The following is a 24,582-nucleotide window of genomic DNA, read 5'->3' as shown; positions in this document are numbered from 1 at the left end:
ATGCACCCCCAGCTACCTCTCCATGTACATTCTGTAGAATTGCACTATTAAGCCTATACTATGTATTGCGTTTCAATATCACTTCAGGCAAAATGCATCATCTCACACTCTTCCACATTGACTTCCATCTAATGCATCTGCCTATTGTGTTGGCCTATTTGTCATCTGGCACGATTCATACTGTTGTCCCTTTTTACAACTTCTTCAAGTTTGTATCTTCAGCAAATTGTGAAATTTTACTGTCTAATCTATGATCCAGTATACACAGCAAAAAAAAATGCAGAGATCCCAGATCCTGTATACCAAACTGAAAAACAACCACTTACCACACTTCTGTGCTTAACCAAATTTATTCAATTGAACAATGATGGTCTCTTTCCATAGGTCTAGTTTTATTAACGATCTTGCTAAATGCTCCTTTGAGAAGGCCAGATAGAGTAACAGTTGCAGATTTCCTTCCCTAAAAGACTTTAATGAGGTAGATTTTTTTTAAACAGTAATTAATGATAGTTGTCATGACCACCATTATTGAAACTAGTTTTACATTCCAGATATATGAATTCAAATTAAATTCCTTCAGCTATCATGCTGGGATTTGAACCCATATCCCCAGTGCATTAGTCTAGGTCTCCAGATTGCATGTTTGGTAATATTGCCATCATCTCTCCATTCCAAGCACTATTCTCTTTAAGTGAAGTACAATCATAATAAGAAAAAATTATGATCAAGAACATTATTGCAGTCCTCAAAATATTTATTGTGTTTTTCTTTCTGTCCATTTAATTTTAATTGTTCACATCTTAAGGGTGACAAAGGATTCCCTGGTATTGAAGGCAAACCTGGCATAAAAGGAGCCAGAGTAAGTTGCTTTTTAAATTATCTTAACATATTAAATTGTTGTTGACATTTAAAAATAATTTGGTTTCAACAATATTACTTAAAATATTTTTGCAGGGTCTTGTGGGTGATCCAGGGTCACCTGGTAGGAAAGGTACCAAAGGAAAACTTGTGAGTAATATTGTGTCTCATGATTTATTTGTTTTGTTAAACTTGTTTTTTTGTGGTGAGATGTTCATGGTCAAGATTGGAAAACTTCTATTTTGAATTATAGTCAATTATTAGTGTAATTACAGAACAGGTATAAGATATATTAAGTGCAGAGTCAAACTCTGCAAACCATATCCCAAAAAATACTTAACCTATACTTAGAAGAACAAGCCTAACAATGTGGCATTTTACCTTTGTATGTTAGCCATTCTGACGGTTTCCACTGACTAGTGCTGTATTCAGTACAGTTTTACTATTATGAACTGTAACTGGCAAAGGCAATGTATGAACAATGTACATTGTATTGTTAGAGCTAATTCTCTGATCATACAATCCTGGGGAAAAGCAACACTTGCAGGAAGTTCTGGTCAGGATGAAATGGCTTTGCAGCTTCCTGTATTCCATCCATTTACTCAAATTAATTGCTAACGAATATTTATAGGCCAGCAATTCTTACCACAATGAGATCATAATTGGATTATTGATTGTTGGACCACGTTCAAAGTGTCAAATAGCCTACTACTGCTCATAATTTGTTTGTAACCAGTTAAGAGTGCTACTTCATGTCAATTGAGAAATCTGCCCAAATCTCCATAACTGAATTTAATACCAACATTGATATTGACAACCTTTTAAACCTGTTTGTGATGTGATGTATAAAGTATTGAAGGAGAAAGAACTAATAGTTACTATAACCAAGTTTAAAACTGTGAAGTATGTTCTCAGAAACCTGTGGGTTATCAAGAATATGAAATAAACAAAACTTTTTGCTTGAACAGGGATTTCCAGGAGCTGATGGGTTACAGGGAGAATCTGGACATAAGGTACAAATATATTAGAGTGCCATCGTAAGCTATTTACACAAAGCTATCTAAATCCATGTTAGCTCTTACTTAGAACATGGACATTACATTTTCTTTGCAGGGAATATTAGGAGATCTAGGCCAACCTGGAAGAGAAGGAGTCCCTGGCATTGAGGTATAATGTTTTGAATATATAAGTGAATAATGTCAACTTAATTTGAATGTGAATACACAAGTAGAAGTAATGATTACAATCTAGTTTCTATACCTAGGCATATCAAGGACCACAGGGTCTGCAAGGACCAAAAGGCATTATTGGACGAAAGGTTTATGAAAATTAAATATTTTCGCTTGCTGAGATTTTTGAATAATTTGAGCAGCACTAAAAAAAAGAGGACCTTAATCATTTTGAGTTCTCTGATGTTTTTAAAGGGAGAGAAAGGATTTCCAGGACCACGAGGTAACGAGGGTCCAATGGGGAAACCTGTAAGTGGTTAAAATTATAGTTTGATTTCTTTTTATGATATTTTATGATTCTTGTATTTTAATCACCTTCTGTTCAATGATTTAATAGGAAGAAAAACATTTAAGTACTGTACTAAAGAATTGCTTGGTGGATTCATGATTTCAAATCCCCATGTGAGAGTGTTTTTCTGGTTATTGAGTGCAGAAATATTTATTTTGATTATCAATTTGAATTTAGATTTGTAAGCAGTGGTAAACATGATCTTGTGAATCCCAGGACATTTTGGGAAATTAGGGAGGAAATTGTTGAACCTCTTGAAGAAATATTTGTTCCATCTATAACTATGGATGAGGTGCTGGATGACTGGAGAGTGGCTAATGTTGTGCCTTTGTTTAACAAGTGATGTAAGGAGAAGCCTGGGAACTATAAACCTGTGAGTCTGAATTCGCTGGTGGGTACGTTTTTGGAGGTGATTCTGAAAGATAGGTTTTTTATGCCTTTGGACAGGCAAGGAATAATTAGGGATAGTCAGCATGGTTTTGTGTGAGAGAAATCATATCTCACAAACTTGATTGAACTTTGTGAGGAAGTAACCAAGAAGATTGAGGGCAGAGCATTAGAAGTTATTTATTTGGACTTCAGTAAAATCTTTAACAAGATTCCACATGGTAGACTAATTAGTAAAGTTAAATCACATGAGATTCAGAACTTGCCAATTGGATACAAAATTGACTTAACTGCAGGAGACAGAGAGTAATGGTGGAGGCTTGTTTTTTCTGGATTGGACGCCTGTGACTAGCGCTGGGTCCATTTTTGTTTGTCATTCACATAAATGATTTAGATGAGAATATAGAAGTTATAGTTAGTAAGTTTGTGGATGACACCAAAGTTGTTGGTGTAGTGGACAGTGAAGAAGGTTATCTAAGATTACAAAGAGATCTTGAACATTTGGTTCAATGGGCTGAGGAATAGCAGATAAGGTTTAGACATAAAATCATAGAATCCCCACAGTGTGGAAGCAGGCCAATCGGCCCATTGAGTCCATACCAACACTCCAAAGAGCATCCCACCCCCACCACCTATTCCTGTAACCCTGCATTTCCTATGACTGATCCAACAAGCCTACAGATTCCTGAACATTTTGAGTAATTTACCACAGCCAATGCACCTAGCTTGCACAAATTTGGACAGTGGGAGGAAATGAGTAGCTGGAGGAATCTCATGGAAAAAGTGTGATCTGCAGATGCTGGAGATCAGAGTCGAGAATGCATTGCTGGAAAAACACAGCAGGTCAGGCAGCATCCATCTGATGAAGCACTCTGGCCTGAAATGTCAATTTTCTTGCTCCTCAGATGCTGCCTGACCTGCTGTGCTTTTCCAACAACACACTCTCAACACTGTAGGAAACTCATACAGACATGGGCAGAATGTGCAAATTCTACACCGATGATAGACCAAGGGTGGAATTGAACCCGGTCCTTAGTGGTGAAGTAACAGTGCAAACCGTAAGGGGCAATTTGTTTCCACAGAGGGTAGTTCATCTGTGGAATGAATTTCCAGAGGAAGTGATGGATGCAGTGGTATGGTTACAACGTTTAAAAGACATTTGGATAAGAAATGTTTGGAGGGATATTGACTAAATGCAGGCAGGTGGGATCAGTTTAGTTTGGGATTATGGTCAGTATGGGCTGGTTGGACCAAAGGATCTGTATTCATGCTGTATGACTCTGACAGTATAAGAAATATTTGCTCAATGTTTACAATGTAAGTAGTAGTGAACTACCAGTGAAAATGTTCCCTATTTGTAAGTGTGTTCCACTCTATGTAGCTCACAAACTTTACAATGAGGAAGGGATAATCTTCAGACCAATCGCATTATTTCATTTTTGCCAAGCTGGCGGTGACATTGACAGAGACCTATAAGCTAATTGCCTTTGTTGTTTGGACAAGGACAAACTCAAAACAGATAAACATTAAAACATTTTTAAAAGACATTCCTAATGTGAAATGAAACTTGAGGTTTGTCATTTGATCATCCAATGCTGGCCACTGCCATCGTACAGTTGGGTGGATGGCTGCCACTGTCATCCCCATTCCTTGCTTTAACAAAATACATTGTAGTAATGTTTGCATTCTTTCTCAATGATTTTTATATTAAGTTTTTACATGACTTTATAATCCCATCTGACAGGGACTGAAAGGCCAAAAAGGAGATATGGGAATACCTGGCTGGCCTGGGTATGTTGGGTATCCTGGAATTCATGTAAGTTTTATTGTCATTGCTAAACATTAATCTTTTTGACATGCAGTAATCCTTTACTTTATATAATTGGTTATGTCTCTACACTTTTATTAATCTAAATTTCCTATAGGGTCAAAAAGGAGACCCAGGAATGAAAGGACAAAAGGTATGGAACTCATTTGAACTCCGCTGAAACAATGTAACATTAACAAAGTATTTTATTGTTTTCGTTTAACTTTTTTTATTCACTGTTAGGATTTTAGCATTGCTGGCAAGGCCATCTGATCGTTGCCCATTCCAAATTTCCTGTGAATTGAACTAATTATTAAGCTGGTTCATTGTACAGCTAAGAGACCACATTACTGAGTCGGAGTCACATGTAGGCCAGAAAGGATATAAATTTCATCAAATTTCATTCCTGATAGACATTGATAAAGTAGATGATTTTTTTAAAGTGATAGTTTCATTGTCATCAATTACAAAACTGGCATTTTATTCCCCATGTATAATTAACTTTGAACGCCACCAACTGCCATGGTGGGATCTGAACTCATGTCTCTGAAGTATTGGTTCAGAAGTATAAATTATTAATCCATAACATTCCTACTGTGCAATTCTCTAAATTGTTAAGATTCTGAACACTGAGTTAGAAACTTCTGAATTCAAGCTTCCCATAGTATTGAATGCACAATTTCAGCTAAAGTGGCCAGTATTGCACTGCTGAATGTGATGTCTTCTGATCAACTGTTAACTAAGGACCATTGTCCAATTCAATGACCCTAAAAGATTCCATGGTATTGTCTTGAGCAGTATATTTCAAGTAACAAGCAGGGAGTAAAAATATGTTGTAATTTATGATTGATTGTTTGTGTAACCTTGCTATTTACAAACTAGCTGCCATATTTTCCAACCGCACAATAGTGAATTCCATAAGTAATCCGTATGTATTCAAGAAACTTGGTCATCTAAGATTCACACCCCATCAACTACTTTAAACATTGATTCCCCTCACTGCCTTACAATAAACCTCAGCACTTGCAAAAACTACTTCAACAGCCAGCCATATCCAATAGCTATATCCAAAACCTTTACTTGTATAAAGGTACAACTAGTTTTAACTACTAATACCACATGGGGAAAGATGTCCACACAATATATAGGCTTTAGATAGCTTCAATCTTGAAGGACTGTAGATAAATTTATTAAGTATTACTGAATAGTTAGTTTTGTTACATCTGATATATACTATTCTTTTCTGAGATGTGAAGCTGAATTTATAAGCAATTTAGCTACATGCTATTAACAATAAGAATAATCACTGAAACACAAGTACAGGTAGTTCTTCGATAATACGTGTTCCATCAGCACGATTTGCTTAAACATCGCTGGGGTATTAAGGAACGGGAGTTTCGAGAAAACTTCCCTCTGTTGGCAATAGCGCGATCCAGCGGTGATACTTTCATGACCTTTGTTCTGCGCATGAGCTGAATGTCAGCCCTAGTCTTCGTGTAGTTCTGTGCATGCACCAAAGTCAGCTGCCGACAGAGCAGCTTTCTGTGAGAGGTACTGGACAGAGAACAGCTTCCTGAGAGAGATATGTTGAGCAGGTTCCTATGAAAGGTACACTACTCCTAGATTACACTGTGTTTTGAAAAAATGGAGGGTATAGTGACAAATATATTAGCAAGAAGCATCCTGATGATAAAATTGCAGGTGTTGAATGCAAAAGAAAGACTAATGCTGGAAGAGAAGCTAATATTATAAAATGTTTAGAGCATAAGGAGAGAATATGTGATATAGCTCACTTAATAGGAATGAAGGAGTCTACCTTACGCATCATAATGATCCTCTGTCCCTGCATTAACAATTAGATTTACACAATAATCAGTCGAAATCTGCATCCCCATTCTAAGTGATTAAAGAACAGCAATTAAGGTTTGTTCGATAGACCACATCAGTTGAATGATACTTTGATCTTTTACTATAAATTGTCCTATGATCCTGCCCCACTAGCTACCTGATGAAGGAGCAGCACTCCATAAGTTTGTGCTTCCAAATAAACCTGTCGGAATACAATCTGGTGTTGTGCAATTCTTAATATTTTTTACATGTACTGTATTAAATTTACTTTTTTCATTGATAAATATGGTTTATACCTTCATTCAAGCTGTGCTATTCTTTGTGTTAGACTTTAGGGTGATTTATAAGTGATTGTGAATGATTTTTTTTCTGGTCTGTTCCTAACTCCACTTTTCACATAGGTTCCGTTATTTATATTAAGCAATTTTTCTACTAAGCAGGGTTTGACTGAAATGCAACTACAGCATTATGGGAGAACTATCTGTAGGACAATGGAGAACCGTATTGCTTCTATCAGGAACAGACTTTATATCTTGATGGGTAGAGCTTATCTTGTGATGTTTGTTAACCCTTTTAGGTTCAAACTGCTTTAGAGAATATCTAGAACCACGGCAATGGGTGAATGAAAACAGCATGTTTCCCTCTTAGCCACTGAATTATGCTGACTTGGAACTATAATCACTGTTCCTCATGTCTCTACTTCCTAACAGCAATGGTTATACCCAAATCAAACCACTGCTACATTTTAAGAGGGTAGCTCACCACAATTGTATCAAAGATAATCAAGGATAGACTGCAAAAGTTTACTTTGCTTGTGTTGACTACATCCTATGAATAAATAAAAATACTGTAATCCGTTCATTGTAAAAGGTTTTGGGTAATGAAATGCTAAGTAGCTGCAAATTATTTACTTTCTTTCATTAATAATACTACATGGCACTTATATTAGCTCATAACCAAGAAATGTTAGAAGTAAAATTTGGGAGGGACACTGAATGGGATGGCTGCCTATTATACACATCACCCAATTTATTTTGCATTAAAGTCAATGAACAAAAAGAGTGAGATATAAAATGGGCATTTGATTTGATTTCACCCATTTCACATTGCTATCAAAATTGAATTTTAGCACTTCTAGCAAGGTGTTGGTTAGCTCAGTTGGCTGGATGACTAGTTTGCAATGTAGAGTAATGCTAACAATATGGGTTCAGTTCCTGCACCAGCTGAAATTACCATAAAGATCCCACTTTCTCAAGCCCATTCCTCACTTGAGGGGTGATGACTGTCAGTTAAACTTACCACCAGTCATCTCTTCAATGAGAGAGCAGCTGTCTAGGAATATGGCAACTTTACCTTTCTTACAGGATATAAAACAAAATGGTAAATGTTCCTAAGTAACATCTATTGTAGTAAATACTGCTGTAATTGATACAAACATTTTTCAAGGTGTGTAAGTCTGAAAATTTGAATATTGAACAATACGTCTTGTCTGTCAGGGTGATACAGGTCCTATTGGAACATTGGGCATTGAAGGTCTCAAGGTAATATAAAATGTTAATTTAAAAATTTTATTTGATAGATAGTAAAGGATAATCTTTACATTAATGTTATTTTCCTATTTATTTGACTTAAGGGTGAAAAAGGACACCAAGGAGCAAAAGGAGAAGTGAGTAAAAAACAAATTATGGGCCTTAAATTCATAGACTCACTTTACACTGAAAGGCGTAAATTTGAATACCAAGTGTGATATTTTAAGAACAAAACTCCAGTGATTTGAAGAGTGAAAGAACCTTTTTTTTCATTTAGAAATCCAAGCATGAGAAAACAGTCTTAAAATCAAGACTCGATTTCTTTCTCTGATGTGCAAACCAACTATTGACCCATAACAGAAGTTAACCTCCAATCTCATTTTTATTAAAACTTTCATCTATGGAACCTTATGAAATGCCTTCCTGTAATCCAGACTGAAAATTTCCATCAGCAGTCCTGCACCCACCATCCCTGTAAGCCTCACTCCACATATTGCTGGTAAAATTTCTCTGATGTTATTAAGTGTTATTGATGAACAGCAGGTCTCTCTGCAGGACTGGAGTGTGGTGATGACAACTGCTCGAGACACTGTAACTTTGGTAGACTTACAGAGATCTTTCTTGTGAAATAGTAATTGGCATAATTTCTAGAAGGCCGAAGTGGCACAACTGATCTAGTACTGGATCTCCTTGTCAAGGTGACCTTTTGAAAGAAGTGGCTGCTAAGGTATTCGAAGCGGTCAAAACATTCCCTTCTGATTTTACTGCCACGTTTGTCCTTTGTATGTTGTGAAGTTCAGTGTTGTTTCTTGCCTGGTAGATGGCCAACTACAGGGCCACACTGCATAACTGCAAAACTCCATTGTTTATGTTTGAGACTTATAGAACAGCCCAGGGCTTTCTACTGTTGGTGGGCTAATTTCTTAGCGATATCATTTGTGCAGGATTATATGTGGAACTGCTACTGACATAGTTGCTATCAACAACTATGAGATTCTGCATGTGCTGCTCCTCACATAAGTTTTAAATGTGAAGTCTGATAAATGTTTGGAATCATTCCATGCTTCCCAAAACTTTAGGTTAATGCAAGCCATGATATTTGGAACTTAAATCTTCTGTAGTGGCAGTGGGAACATCGCTGAATGGTGAAAGACCATATTTTATTATTTTAATGGAACTGTTCACTAGGTTTGGCAGTGGTAAGGAAATTGTTATGAATGAGCTGGATGCTTGATTATTGTAGCAGCAGACCTTGCTACTGACTGGTTAACTCTGTTATGGTACTAATATCCAATTTTTGGTTTTCCTGGTTAGTCAGAGTGATAATGACACACATCTGTCAACAACAGGAACTCTATTTGGAAAAAAGGCTTTGGCAGGAGTCAGAAAGACTGCCTCTAATGTTGTTTCTCAGGATTTCAAGAAGAATGAAAGAGAGCGGTCGGAAAATTGTCTTCTGGTTTTCTGTCTCTTCTGTGAAGATCCTGGAGGCAGTAAGGACTTGAAAAGATGTGTTGTTTCTTGAGAACGTAAGGAAGAGGCCAGCCATTGATAACAAACAAATGTTGTTGGAAGTCTATGAAACAATCAGTAGATTCTGAAGAAGGGTGACTGGATTTGAAACATTAGCTCTGTTTTCTCTTCATAAATGCTGCCAGACCTGCTGAGTTCCTCCAGCAATTTCTGTTTTTGTTTGTTACACCAGGAGTATGCCCCTAGGTTATGAATAAGAACCACAAAAGGTTCAATTACCTCATAAAATGCAGGGAGGGTCAGAGGTACAGTACTTTCTGGTGCCAACCCTTGAACTTAGACTTTCACAGCATTCTCCTACACAGCACACCGCAGAACATGCCTTGAGTTCAAATCATTCTTCTCTCTCAAGCACTTCCTTGTATCTCCATTGAACACTCAATACTCACCTTCACTTGACTGGCAATTTGCACCCATACCTCTCAGTCACCTGCCACAAAAGTTGCCATTCAGTTATTTCCACACATTCCACAGTAATACTCTCAGCTTTGATTTCACCTTCAGGTGACAGTCTGTGAGGAGCTTGCACATTCTCCCTGGGTTCGCATGGGTTTCCACTAGGTACTCTGGTTTCCTGCCAGTCCAAAGATGTACAGGTAAGGGTGATTGGCCATACTAAATTGCCCATTGTGTCCAGGGATGGGCTAGCTAGGTGGATTAGCCATGGGAAATACAGGGTTTCGGGGATGGAGTGGGTTTGGGTGGAGTGCTCTTCGGAGTGTTGGCGTGGCCTTGATGGACTGAATCTCTGCAATGTAGGGATTCTCTGATTCTATTATTGATATGATCCTAAAGTAATAATCACCCTGACTGTGTAGAAGAGGAGTATTACATTAGCAGGGACATCTAGTCTGTGATAATGAGATGGAAGTTTACCAGAGACCACATGGCAGAATTAGATATTATATTGCTACCTGGCATGTCAGTTATGTTGGATTGCTGTTACCATGAGTTGAAATATCAAAATAATACAATGTAGATTTTAAATCCTTATCATATCAATTCTAATTTGTGGTTTTCATTTTCCAAGTGTGACTGAATAATTTGAGCAAGAGGAGGCAAAGGAATTTTCAGAGGAATGTGTAGACTCTGAGGAAGAGTCACAGAACTCATGCTGCTTCCATCAGCACTGAAATACACCTTTAGTGGTTAGCGCAATAGGGATAGCTTGCCTAGATGGTGGCGAGGATGGTGCTGAGTCTCTGTTGGTGAGTACAGAGCCCATTAAGCTTTGTTCAACTGATGCAGATGTGAGCCATGTCATCCACAATGCGAATAATGCTGGGAAATGTTGCATAGTCCATATTCAAAGACAATACGCACCTTCTTAGAAACATTGGAAGAATGTTTTAGGCATTTGTGCTGATGTTCACTTCCATAGAGAAAGTGGCTACCGGCATGGAGAATCAGACATGGCAGCAAATAAATACGTGCTTACTTTCACCCTGACTTGTGCTTACTTTCACCCTGACTTGAGCTCACATTAAATAGGATGAGAGAAAGCCTCTCTGAAGTGTATTAAAGTGTTCTTCAACTCTTGGCTACCAGAGTAGTGTGAGCGGATCTTGAGAGGGAAGATGGCGAAAAGGCATTAGTAAGTGAGATTCTTGACTCTCTCTACTCCTCTACCTGGAACTCCATATCCTGTCTCCTACTTTGATGATGGGTCTACCACTGTGTGGAGGTGAGGACACTCTTTGGTGAGCCAAAACCCATGATGTCTTCTGCCAGCATCTCAGATGCAGGAGCAGAGAAAGCAGCTAACCTACCTTTATTCCAACAAGCCTTGGAATGTAGGTGGAGAGCCAGGTGGTTAGGTTGGGCTAATGTCTGGGTAGAATAATATTTGCAAAGGCTGGAAGCTGAGTAAGGTAGTATGTTCATGGGGTGGCAGACAGGTAGGGTGGTCAGTGGACTGAGTAGCACCTGGCTAGGTTGAAGGCTGAGTACGTTGGCAGCTGGATAGGGTCATGGGTGAACAGGGTTACAATATGGTACGGTGGAAGCCGGTTAGGATGTGTTGATGGGTCAGGACAAATTATCAAGTCAAGAGTTAATCAGATAGGAGAGTTTGGAGGGGGAGTTGGGTGTCAGAAAGAGTCAGGGCAGGAGAGAGTTGGGTTGACAGGAGAGAATTAGTTGATGGGGTCTAGGGAGATCAGGTCACGGGTGACTTTTGTGCTCAATATGTAAGACAGGATTAAATAGAAATCAAGTGGTGGGATCTAGCAGGTTAGGTTGGAGAATGATCTGGGGTAGTTAGTCAAGGTACTAGGAGAAATAGCCAAGGTGTGAGGTGTATAGTTATGTGGGAGATATAGTTTTTTTGTTATTCATTTGTGGGATATGGGCATTGTTAGCTGGCCAGCATTGATAGGCCATTCTTAGTTGCCCTGGAGAAGGTGGTGGTGAACTGCCTTCTTGAATCACTGCAGTCCGCTTGCTGTGGGTTAACCCACAATGCAATAGGGAGGGAATTCCAGGATTTTGACCCAACAACTGTGATGGAACAGTGGTATATTTCCAAGTCAGGATGGTGAATGGCTTGGAGGGGAACTTGCAGTTGGAGGAGTTCCCAAGTTCCTGCTGCGCTTGTCCTTCTAGATGGAAGTTGTCGTGGGTTTGGAAGGTGCTGTCCAAGGATCTTTGGTGAATTGCTGCAGTGCATCTTGTTGATAGTACACACCACTGCTACTGAGCCCCATGGTGGAGGGATTGAATGTTTGTAGATGTGGTGCCAGTCAAGCAGATTGCTTTGTCCTGGATAGTGTTAAGCTTCTTAGCATTGTTGGAGCTGCACCCATCCAGGCAAGTGGGGAGTTTTCCACCACACTCCTGACTTGTGCCTTGTAGATGGTGGATAGACTTTGGACTGTCAGGAGGTGAGTTACTTGCCATGGTATCCCAAGTCTCTGATCTACTGTTGTAGCCAATGTGGTGATTCCAATTGAGTTTCTGGTTAATGATAACTCCAAGGATGTTGACAGTGGGGATTCAGTGATAGTAAAACTGTTGAATGTCAAGGGGTGGTGGTTAGAGTGTCTCTTATTGGTGATGATCATTGTCTGCCGTTTGTATGACACAGATGTTACTTGCCACTTCCCTGTCTAACATTTTTTGGTTAACAATGCAGTTAAGAAGGTTGGAACTTCCATAAGTCTCTGACACAAAGTCAGAGTCGGAGACACTTTCGGAGGGAGGGCAATTTCCTGGGTAATTGCCACAGAGTCAATGTATCAACATATCTGGGGGGTTCCCAATGTGTATATTCATTTTCCTGTCCAGTCTCCAATAGACTAGAGACTGAAAATCTGAGCCAGTGTACTGTCTGAAGTCTTTTTCAGTTCTTGCTCTACTTTCCTTTTAGTGCATAGAACATTGGGTGAGTCCTGCACAACTACATAAGTTGTATAATGCAGAAGGAAGCCATTCAGCCCATCCTGTCTACATTGGCTTGTTGAACATTTGACATGATGACAATCTCCTGCCTTTTCCTATACCCTGCACCTTGTTTCTATTTAAATAATTATCCAAAGTCCTTTTGAATGCCTCAATTGAATTTGCTTCCACCACACTTGCATTCCATGCACTAACTGCTAGTTTTGTTTGAAAGGTTTTCTCATTTTTTCATCTGCAAAACACTGTAACACTGTGCCCTCTGGTTCTCGATCCAGTTAGGAGTGGGTGTAGTTTCTCTCTGTCCAGAATGAATAGTCTCCACTTTGTCCAGACTTTTCATGATTTAAAAAACTTCTGTCAAATCTCTTAGCCTTCTCCTCTCCAAGGAAAGCCATCTCATCTTCAGTTTCTCAAAATAACTGAAGTGTCTGTCATCTTTGGAATTATTCTCATAAACCTCTTCTGCATCTTTCCAATGCATTCACATCCTTGTAACATGGCTCCCAGTTAAGGACTAACCAGTACCTGTATAAGCTCATCATAATCTCCCTGCTCTTCTACTCAATATTCAAAAGGCTGATGAACAGCTGGGTAGTAACTGTTCTTGATTTTGTTGGTATATGTTTTCAAAATTCTGTATCTTTTGTCCAATGGAGGAGGGTAGAAGAAAGTATAACCAGGGTGGGAGAGGTCTTTGATTATGTTGGTTGCTTTTTGAGGCTGCGAGAAGTATAGATGTAGTCAGTGGAAGGAAGGTTGCCATACGTGATGGACTGGGCTGCATTCATTACTCTCTATAATCTCTTGTAGTCTTGGGAAGAGCAATTACGATACCAAGCTGTGATCCATCCAGATAGGATGCTTTCTATGGTACAGCTGTAAAATTTGGTAGAGTTATTGTGGACATGCTGAATTTCCTTAGTCTTCAGAGGAAGTAGAGGCATTGGTGTGCTTTTTAAACCATACTTCAACATGGGTAGATCAGGATAGATTGTAGATGAGCTTTATTCCAAGGAACTTGAAGCTCTTGACCATTTCCACCTCAGCTCCATTGATACTGACAGGTGTGTATCCTCCACTCAGCTTCCTGAAATCAATGACCAGTTCCTTCATTTTGCTGACATTGATGGAGAAATTGTTTTTAGACCATGCCACTAAGCTGTCTACCTACCTGATGAAGGAACAGAGCTCTGAAAGTTTCTACTTTCAAATAAACCTGTTGGACTATAACCTGGTGTTGTGTGATTTATAACTTGAACCATCCCAGTCCAACACTGGCACCTCCAAATCATATCTCTTTCCTGTACTCTGCCTCATCATTGTTTAAGATCTGATCCATTATGTTGGTGTCATCAACAAACTTGCAAATGGAGTTAGAGCAGAATATTGCCACACAGTTGTGAATGTATGCTAAGGGGCTAAGTATGCAGCCTTGCAGGGCACTGGTGTTGAGTATTATTGTAGAGGAGATGCTGTCACCTATGCTTACTGATTGTGGTCTATGGGTCAGGAAGTCGAAAATCCACTGGCAGAGATGGGAGCAGAGTCCTGGGTCTCTCAATTTGGAGATGGGTTTGGTTGGAATTATGGTTTTGAAGGCAGAGCTAAAGTCAATAAATTGGAGGTGTCCTTGTTATCTAGATGTTCCAGGGATGAGTGAAGGGTTAGGGACAGGTTTGCGATCAAAGCAATCTGGGAGGCTGGAGTTGATGTGCGCCATGATTAACCGCTTGAAGTACTTTATAATTATGGATGCCAGAGCCACTAGACGGTAGTCATTAAAGCTTGCTGCCTGACATTTCTTTGACACTGGGATGATAGAGGTCTTCTTGAAGCAGGTGAGAGCCACAAATCAGAATAAGGAAGTTAAAGATGTCTGTGAAGACTCGCCGTTGAAACTTTATTGCTGGAACAGCACAGCAGGTCAGGCAGCATCCAGGGAACAGGAGATTCGACGTTTCGGGCACAGGCCCTTCTTCAGGAAAGACTCGCCAGCAGGCCTGCACAAGAATTGAGTGCACAGCTGGGGACTCCATCTGAGCCAGCCACATTCTGTGGGTTCACTCTCAAAGAAGCTGATAATGTGTTGCTGGAACAGCGCAGCAGGTCAGGCAACATCCAGGGAACAAGAGAATCGACGTTTCGTTTTATCTTAGCCTGCTGGACACACTTTCCTCATTCCTGAAGAAGGGCTTATGCCCGAAACGTCGATTCCCTTGTTCCCTGGATGCTGCCTGACCTGCTGCGCTGTTCCAGCAACACATTTTCAGCTCTGATCTCCAGCATCTGCAGACCTCACTTTCTCCTCACTCTCAAAGAAGGCTGAGCTAACATCTGCAGCAATGACCACAGGTATAGATGTATCCAAGGCAGTTAAAATGAGCATTAAATGCATTGAGTTCACTGAGGGACGATGCATTGTTGCCAATGATGCTACTCAACTTTGTTTTGTAACCTGTTATGTCAGCCTTGCCACAATCGACTGGTATTCATCTGGTTAATCTGGGACTCTCGTTTAATCTGGTATTGTCTCTAGGTGTCCCTGATGGCCTTACGAAGGCTGTGTCTCAATTTCCTGTACAGGTCTGAGTCACTCGACTTGAACACCTCAGACCTGGATTTCAAGAGGGAGTGGATCTTCTAGTTCATCCATTTTTTCTGGTTGGGGAACACTTGGATTAACTTCTTTGGCACACAGTCCTCTCCACGCTTACTTCTGAAGTCTGTGATACTCATACTCATTTGGGCTGGCCACTGAGTTCTTGAATATGGACCAGTCCACCAACTTCAAACAGTCATGTAGGAGCTCATCTGTTGCCTCAGACCAGCACTGTATGACTTTCTGTACTGGATACTCATGCTTTAATTTCTGCTTATAAGCCGGGAGAAGGAGTACAGCCTTATAGTCTGATTTTCCAAAATGCGGACGAGGGTTGGAGCGGTAGGCGTCTTTGGTTGTGTAGCAATGGCCAAGGTGTTTGGGCCTCTAGTGGGACAGAAGATGAATTGATGGTAGCACACTCATCTGGTTGGCCTGGTTGAAGTCACCGGCTATGATGAACAAGGTGTTGAGATATTCCAGGTCAAACCCATTGTAGAGGTGTGTATTTCATCAAGTGCACGCTTCCTTTCAGCATGAGATGGGATGTAAATTGCTGTCAGGATAGCAGAAGTGAATTCATGCACCAGGTAGTATGGATGGCACTTCACCATTAGATATTCCAAGTCTGGAGAGCAGTAATTCGCCAGGGTCACTATATCTGACTACCGAGAGGTGTTGATTAGGAGACAGACTCCTCAGTCCCTTTGCTTGCCCGAGGACACTGTGCGGTACATCTGGTGAATTGAGAAACCATCAAGTTCTAAGGTATAGTCAAATGAATCAGGATTGGGTCACATCTTTGTAAAACAAAGCACTCAACAGCCTCTCAATTCTCTTTGACAAATGAGTCTAGCTTTAATTTTATCCAACTCGTTTTCAAAAGCTTGTATGTTTGCCAGGGGTACACTTGGGTTGAGGGACATGAAACCATGTTGTTTTAGTCTCATGAGCAGACCAGTACATCTCCCACATTTCCCAGGTAAGTGGCTGTTTCTGGTCAGGTCCAGGAATCTGTGTGGGTAGTTTGACATTCCAGAAGGTATGTGGGTGCATCCTGTGAGGTCCTGGACACTGATTATGACCTCAGACACACAGAAGGCCTTGTTCTCTGTCTGGCTAGGCCTTGATGTCAGGTGTCCCTGAGGTTGGGTAGGGCTACAGAATCAGGTCACTTATTGATATTCCAGTCAGGCCTTTGAAAAGCTGGTAAGTGGCTGGTCTCTTTGTTGCCGTGGTCGCAACCCCACTGTCAGCAGTCGGACACATTGATAAGTCCTGGTCTCTGTTGGACCAGATCCACTCAGGCCAGAGGGCTGGTTGTTCCTGAAAATCGAAAGACACCAGACCTGAAAGTAGATATAAAAGAACATTGTTAGTAATTCTGACAGACTTAAAATGTAGATTTAAAAGAGTCGGATGATTATAATAGATGTGAGGGGAAGATCTGTTGGGGACAGTGCGCAAAGACTTGCCACCCTCCAGTGCCATCTTATCTTTTATGTAAAGCAAATGTTCTAATACTGACCTATGGGGAATTGTACTACAAACTTTCTTCCAACCTTTTCTCTGTTTTCTGTCTCTCAGTTTATTTTTGTATCCACGTGGCTACCAACTCTTTTATAGTATGACAAGTAACTTTGCTGTTAAGTGTGTCGTGTGGCACTGAATTGAATGCCTTTGGAAGTGTGTGTACACAGCATCAACTGCCTTACCCTCATCAGCCCTCTCTGTTACCTCTTCAAAAGTTTCAGTAAGTTAGTTTGACACAATTTTCCCTGAAGAAATCCATGCTGACTTTTCCACATCAATCCACATTTTGCGTTTGACTATTAATTCTATCTTGAATAATTGTTTCTAGTAGTTTTCCCACTATTGGAAATAAACTGACTGGTTTGTAATTGCTGGGACAATCTTTACAGTCTCTTCTGAACAAAGGCATATTGTTTACAATTCTCCAGTCTTTAAGCACTAGCGCCAAATCCAGGGAAAATTGAAATATAATTGCTAAAGTCTCTATAAATTCCAATCTCACTTCTTTCAATAAATATCTTTGGTTGCATCTCATCTGGTCTCAGTGCCTTATTACCCTTAAATTTATCCACTACAATCTCCTTATCAATTTTAAATCTTTCTAGTTTTCTACTCTGTCACCATGGCCTAGGCTTCATCTACTTCAGAGGTAAAGACAAAAGCAAAATTTTCATTTACCACCAGACTATGCCGCTTGCCTCTAAATGTAAATCCCAGTTTAATTTATCCTTCTCTTCTTTTAGCACCCTTTTATGATGCTTATAGAAAACGTTGGGACTTCTTTTTATGTTAGCCGTCTATTCACATTATCTCTCTTTGCGTCTTGTACTTAATTTTTCACCTCCTGAACCAACCTTCTGTATTCAGCTTGGTTTTTAACTCTATTTACGACATACATCAGGATAAGCATACTTTTTATTCTTTAACATTTTCTATCTCCTTTGTCATCCAGGGCACTCTGAATCTGTTTCTCTTTGCTTTCCCTTTGCAAGGTATTTATCTTGACAGTGCCCAAACCATCTCTTTCACTGCAGTCCATTGTTCAGTTACCATTTTCCTGCCATCCTTTTAGTGATATACAGCCTGGAAGCAGACCCTTTGGTCCAACTTGTCCATACCAACCAGGTATCCTAAACAAATCTAGTCTCATTTGCCAGGATTTGACTCATATCACTCTCAGTCATGTACCCATCCAGTTGCCTTTTAAATGTTGTGACTGATAGCCTCCACCACTTCCTCAGGCAGCTCATTCTATACACACACCACCCTCTGCATGAAAAAGTTGCCTCGTAGGTCCTTTTTATATCTTTCCCCTCTCACCTTAAATCTATGCCCTCTTGTTGTGGACTGGCCCCCATCCCAGCCACAACCCCAGGGTAAAGACCTTGTCCATTTAGCCAATTCGTAACCCCATGATTTTTTATAAACTTCTATAAGGTCATCACTTAGCCTCTGACGCTGCAGGGAAAACAGCTCCAGTCTATTCAGCCTCTCCCTATAGCTCAAACCCTCCAATCCAGACAACATTCTTGTAAATCTTTTCCAAACCCATTCAAGTTTCACAACATCCTGCCTATTGGAGGGAGACCAGAATTGCATGCAATATTCCAGTAGTGGCCTAATCAATCTCCTGTACAGCCGCAGTATGACCTCTCAACTCCTGTACTCAATGCATTTACCAGTAAAGGCAAGCATACTAAAAGTCGCCTTCATTATCCTAAATACTTACGACTCCACTTTCAAGGAATTATGACCTTGCACTCCAAGGTCTCTCTGTTCAGCAACACTTCCCTGCATTTGGTTCAAATCCCTTCAAAACTTTCCTATTCATGTACTTATCCAAATATCTTTTAAATGTTTTAACTGGAGAGAAATAGCCCAACTAAATTGTAGCTTAACATAGTCACTTGTAAATGACATCTGATTAAGAAATATAACTTTTTAACTTTATATTACTACTTGGAAGGAATTTATAGGCTATACTTTCATTTTAAAAACTTGCAGTATTTAATTATTGAAATTTTGATGTGTGTGGCACTGCTCTTTCAGAATTCTTTCCTCCCCAAGCATCACATTTTGGGGTCTCCTCCCTAAACACTTTCAACTTCATCCTTGAATCCTATTTTTCGACAGACTTCAATGTATTGTTTAGTATATCTGATAATTTTGCTGAGGTTCAACCCCAATTTATAACATACTTTAGGCATGTTCTAGCTTATGGGGCCCACCTCTGTTCTTGATCCAAATTAAGAATAACCAATAATGTTCCCCACCTCCCCCCCTCTCAATCTACTTGGCCTTCTGCATTTGCAAGAATCAGGCAGTGCTTTCTATTTGTTGGACATGTGCAACTGTAGGAAATTCTCTTGAACATAATCTAAGAATGTTTGTCCCTCGCTGTCCCTTAAACAACCTTGCCAGTCTATGTACAGGCAGTTAAAGTCACCCATTATCACTGTTTATGACATTTGCATCTTTCTGTAATTTCCTTGTAAATTTGTTTCTCTTTATCTATCCCACTGGCTGGTGGTCCATATATTACATTAAGCAATGGGCTTCACTTTTCTTGTTTCTTAGCTGTAGCCAAATTAATTCTGTCCTTAAATCCTCTGAAACATCCTCTTTCTCCACTACTTTTGTTTCCTTTAACAAAAAAGGAAACTTTTGTTTCCTTTAACAAAAATGACATCCCTCATTCCTTATTTCTGAACTCCTTATAATTAGAAACATTTATCACACACATCTGTCCTTACTTAAGCTAACCTGTGCCTGCAACTCCCTAGTCTTATTAATTATGCTCCATTCATACATATACCTGCAATGTAACCCTGATGTAGACTTTATTACTTTCTCCCTTATTCCAACTTCACCTATTTATGATTTTCTATTTCAATGTTCTGTCTCTCCCAACATTTTGTGCATCCTGGTTTACTTTCTAATCTTCTTTCCTGATCTCTGCAATCCTGCTGAGTTAATTTAAACCCTCTCTAACAGCTCTAGCAAAATGACCTGCAAGGAACACTGTTCTGGCTCTGTTCAGATGCAACTCACGTACTTGACGGGTGGCACTTCCCCCAAACTCTTTCCCAGGAATCTGAAGTACCTTCTACTGTACAACCTTTCTAACATCGCATTCATCTGTTTTAGCTTCCTATTTCTGCAGTCACTTCCATGTGGCACAAGGAGCAATCCAGATGTAACTACTTTAGAGGTTCTGTTTGCCAATCTTCTACCTAGCACCCTAAATTCTGATTATGGGATTGCATCCCCTTACTAATAACTTATGTCATTCGTACCAATGTGAACCATGACCTCCGGCTAACCCCCTTTCTAGTGTAACAAACTGTTCTTGAGTCATGTTGCTGGCCACAGAAATGCCTGAGTGTGCCCCTAAATAAGAATTCCTTATTAGTACAACCCTTACACTTTACTTCCTTTCTGCTGAGCCACCCATAATGCCACAGGCTGCACTTCTTCAAGGATTGAGCACCCTCACTGATATCCTGACCAGAAAGCCAGTTAGTGAGCAGGACCTTGGGGACACCTGAATGGCTTATAAATCAACAAAACACAAAGGAACCGCCTTAAAGAGGCTGTATAAAGACTGAAACATTTATGCAGGACTTGGAATTGTTGTAGCAGATGGCAGGATGCTCTGTAACTGATTCTTAGGGTTTATTTGATTCAGGCAACTGGCTGCTATTGAGCTTGCACCATGACCCAGTGGCAGACACCAACCTTAGCCAGAACAGCCACCCTGAGGACCTACACTGTGGTAGTCTGATCAGCTTGTGCTGACTCCTCACTAATGCCACCTACATTCCCTTCCATACTTGGATGGTCTGCATCACACTGAGTGTACAGCTGTGCATTGGGCCTAAGGTCTGACCCATGGGAGAAGCTAGGTGGTAATGACTGGCGGGAGTGTGCAGAAAATCAACAGAAAGGTGAAGTCCCAGCCAGCTGCTGTAAGATAGGGATATTGTCAGCTCACTGCACACTGCACATTATTTTACAAAGGTTCAAGCAGTTTTGAAAATTGGAAGCATTGGAGCTGAAATTACATTTGGCATGCTTCTGAACACATATGCAGTAATAAACAAACTAAATTGAAAATTGAGGCTGTAGCCACTAGTGTTATTCAGTCAGGTTTCCTATTTTTTAAAACTCCAAAAGGAAAATGCATTATTAGACAGTGGATTGACTAGGGCATACTTGTGCTCATTACTCTTTCTTTCGAGAGTAGAGTTGGCTTCCCCTTCTTTCAAGATTAGAGTGGTGCTGAAAAAGCACAGCAGGTCAGGCAGCTGTGCTTTTCCAGCACCACTCTAATCTTGACTCTGAATCTCCAGCATCTGCAGTCTTCGCTTTCCCCTTCTTTCACCCTATAACTTGACATGTCTTCAGTTGTCTAGATTCGATTCTCTGGAATTCTTTTCCATGTCCCTTTGCTTCTTCCCTCTCCTTAAAACCAAGTTTTTTGATCCTTGCTCCCTCATTTCTCTTCCTCTGGATCAAAACTAGTTTTGTTTGATTCCATCTTAGCACAGTTTCTACTTTAAATGTTCAATAAAATTATCACTGATTTTTTTTTAATTTCGTATATTTCTTCAAGAACCTTTTACATTATTTTTTAGCATGGTGATGAAGGAGATCGTGGACCAGAGGGTCCCGAAGGTAAACGAGGGCCTCCTGGCAAACCCGGTAATCGGGGCCCAGTTGGAGGACAGGGTATACGTGGTGATACAGGCCTGACCGGATCCTCTGGAGCTGCTGGACCTCCGGTAAGTGAAATAAACAGTGATATGAAAAACTGTGTGCATTCATGCTATAAATCTAATAATCTTTGGTATATTTGGATCTGGAAATATTCTGTCATGTGACCATTAATATAACAACAAATCAGTTTTACAGAAACATAAACTGACAAAATATAAGGTTTGGTATTTTTGGCACTAATGGAGACAAGAAAAAGACTTGGCAGCAAATTGTGCAACAACTTATTAAAACAAAGTCAGGGCAAGCTTATCAAGTTCTCAGACAAACAATATCAACAAACTTTGGCGGTGATCTGTTTAACGTGAAATATCCTGTGTCAATATCAAGGTGATGGAATGCAAAAAGTAGTTTTGCTCACAGCTTTGATCTTTTGGTCTTCAAGCTCTCCAGCTTTGATCTTTTGGTCTTCAAGCTCTCTCTCTTTTCTTTCCATCCTCCTCCTCTCTCTATCTCTCTTCGCCCCCTCCCACATCCACTCCTCCCACTGTCTCTTGTCTCTTGTATTGTTCTTGTCTATATATGCTCTGCCCACTGCAAAGAAGGCAAATTCAGGACATAATTTATTCTGGCAATTGTCCAATTAATTCTGCCCTCACCCTAATCTTTTTCATCAGTGTGTGAAGGTACTTTTTTAAAACAACAAGGAATAATTTATGTGGCTGTGTAATGATCTTTGTATCTGAATGCTTTTATGTGCCATGGTTCCTTATCTAAGAGAGAAAGATATCTACATTCCATTCTTTCACAACTCATTTTTCCACGGACAACCTTCAAGATCTTGTTTACTCTGTTGTGAGCAAGCTTTTATAATTTGCCATAAGCACCCTTTACCTTGGCAAACTTTCAGCGGTATGCCCTGCTTCTAAGTTTTCTCGCTTTACTTACCTACAAATGAAATATTTATAAAGTTGTGTTAATAAATTAAAAAAAATATTAGTTTCTAATAATGAAGTTAGATTTTAAAAATCAGTATTCTTGTCAGTAACTTGGTAATCTTACAAACAGGGGCAATTGTGTTTTAAGTAGCCAGTAAACATGAGATTCGACAATGCTATTGTGAAATATTGCATTATAGGTCTCTTTACTTACTCACCAGCTCACTATATTCACAAATACCACATTCCCATTCATTCATAACTCTTTATTAACTCGCCATGTTTTCTATAACGCGTTTTCATTCATTCACAAAACTGCATTTTTGTAATGCATTTTACAATTACAAGATAGATTAAATAAAAACACCCCTTCAAACCCATTATTGCTTCTTTACACCTTCAGTCCTTATCAGACCTATTTGCATCAAAAGCTACCTCTGAACGAATGTTAATTTTGTAACCTAATCATAAATAATACTCTCCAAACATCGCATCTCCATGACTTAATCAAAACTTTGGAAACATTATACTATTAATCAGCCCTTACCAACCATCTCTCAGGACCTGAATATATTGCAGAACATCAAACAGTTTTCTCAACTAGAATGTACTTGTTAAATACATATTAAACAGGGCCCCTTTAAGAAATTTACTGTCAAAACAGCGCTTCCATGAAATTGAATGAATTAATGAAATGATCAAGTCTTTAATCCTAAATAAAATCTCATGACCCAGCTGCGGTGATCAGCTTAATATCCTTTATACTCAGTGCATGTATAATTTCTAATTTATTTAGATCATATAGGTCTGGTATTTTTACTAACACTTACTAACTTAAATGATAAAAGGACTAACACCTCTTAAGATGATTCGACAGACACTCTAATCCAAGTAGCAGCCAGCACCTAACACATGCTTAAACAATCTCCTGGTTCCCCAGGACAAATGTCACACAAACCTTTGTGTACAATGGATAAAACTATGTAGCACCATAGTGATAGAATTTTAAGATATATATGAACTGTGTATAAAGAGGCTATTGTAAGAACTGTACTTCAGATTCCATTGCCACCCTGAACTGTGCTACGGCGATTGCTGAATACAGGCTATTTTTGTCACTCACCAATTTTGATCATTATTTGAACATGACCCATATATGCATTATTTCCTAATAGTAAATTAGATGACAGAGCAAGATTATCAGCCAAGTGAATATTTTCTGAAAGGACTTAATTAAGAAAAAACTTTGTTGATCAGATATAAAATAATTATCTTTCAATGATATTGAAATATTTTTTTAAAGTTAAAATGTAAAAAATTACAATTGATATTTTTAACATTACCGAGTACAATGGAGCATTATCATCCATGCTCATTAATACAGATATACAAATAATACAACATATCATAGAGCTATTGGAATATTTGTAGCATTGTTTTCTAAAGGTTTTTTTTGTGTATCTTAGGGGCCAGTCTTCCCCGCCAGTCATGTGATTGAGGTCTGCAAAAGACTTGTTCTTGAACAAATATCACTATATGCAAGTTTAGTGAGACAAAAGTGTTCCAATGCATGCCCACTTTATGGAAATGTTCCAATGGGACCTCCTGGACCAGTTGGTGAGAATGGACAACCTGGAAAATCTGTGAGTAATATTTATTGGAGGAATCTAATCGTAGGAGAAAGTGAGATCTGCAGATGCTGGAGATCAGAACTGAAAAATGTGTTGCTGGAAAAGCGCAACAGGTCATGCAGCATCCAAGGAGCAGGAAAATCGACGTTTCGGACATAAGCCCTTCTTCAGGAACGAGGAAAGTGTGTCCAGCAGGCTAAGATAAAAGGTAGGGAGGAGGGACTTGGGGGAGGGGCGTTGGAAATGCGATAGGTGGAAGGAGGTCAAGATGAGGATGATAGGCCGG

The 24,582-nt window shown here is 39.6% G+C and overlaps 1 protein-coding gene across 1 annotated transcript in view; it reads left to right on the top strand.

The window, feature by feature from the left end:
- Positions 1-24,582, top strand: part of zmp:0000000760 (collagen alpha-1(IX) chain) — a 96,747-nt gene that overhangs the window by 42,152 nt on the left and 30,013 nt on the right. The window contains exons 12-23 of the mRNA XM_043681246.1: positions 806-859; positions 955-1,008; positions 1,827-1,871; positions 1,972-2,025; positions 2,123-2,176; positions 2,283-2,336; positions 4,508-4,579; positions 4,689-4,724; positions 7,915-7,959; positions 8,052-8,084; positions 21,649-21,795; positions 24,132-24,308. Coding sequence (XP_043537181.1) covers positions 806-859; positions 955-1,008; positions 1,827-1,871; positions 1,972-2,025; positions 2,123-2,176; positions 2,283-2,336; positions 4,508-4,579; positions 4,689-4,724; positions 7,915-7,959; positions 8,052-8,084; positions 21,649-21,795; positions 24,132-24,308 — 825 coding nt within the window. The remainder of the gene's footprint in view (positions 1-805; positions 860-954; positions 1,009-1,826; positions 1,872-1,971; positions 2,026-2,122; positions 2,177-2,282; positions 2,337-4,507; positions 4,580-4,688; positions 4,725-7,914; positions 7,960-8,051; positions 8,085-21,648; positions 21,796-24,131; positions 24,309-24,582) is intronic.

Source organism: Chiloscyllium plagiosum, chromosome 3 (assembly GCF_004010195.1).
Source record: "Chiloscyllium plagiosum isolate BGI_BamShark_2017 chromosome 3, ASM401019v2, whole genome shotgun sequence".
NCBI classification, from domain to species: Eukaryota; Metazoa; Chordata; class Chondrichthyes; order Orectolobiformes; family Hemiscylliidae; genus Chiloscyllium; species Chiloscyllium plagiosum.
Note: the sequence above shows the minus strand (reverse complement) of the source record. Positions and strands in the feature narration are given on the sequence as shown.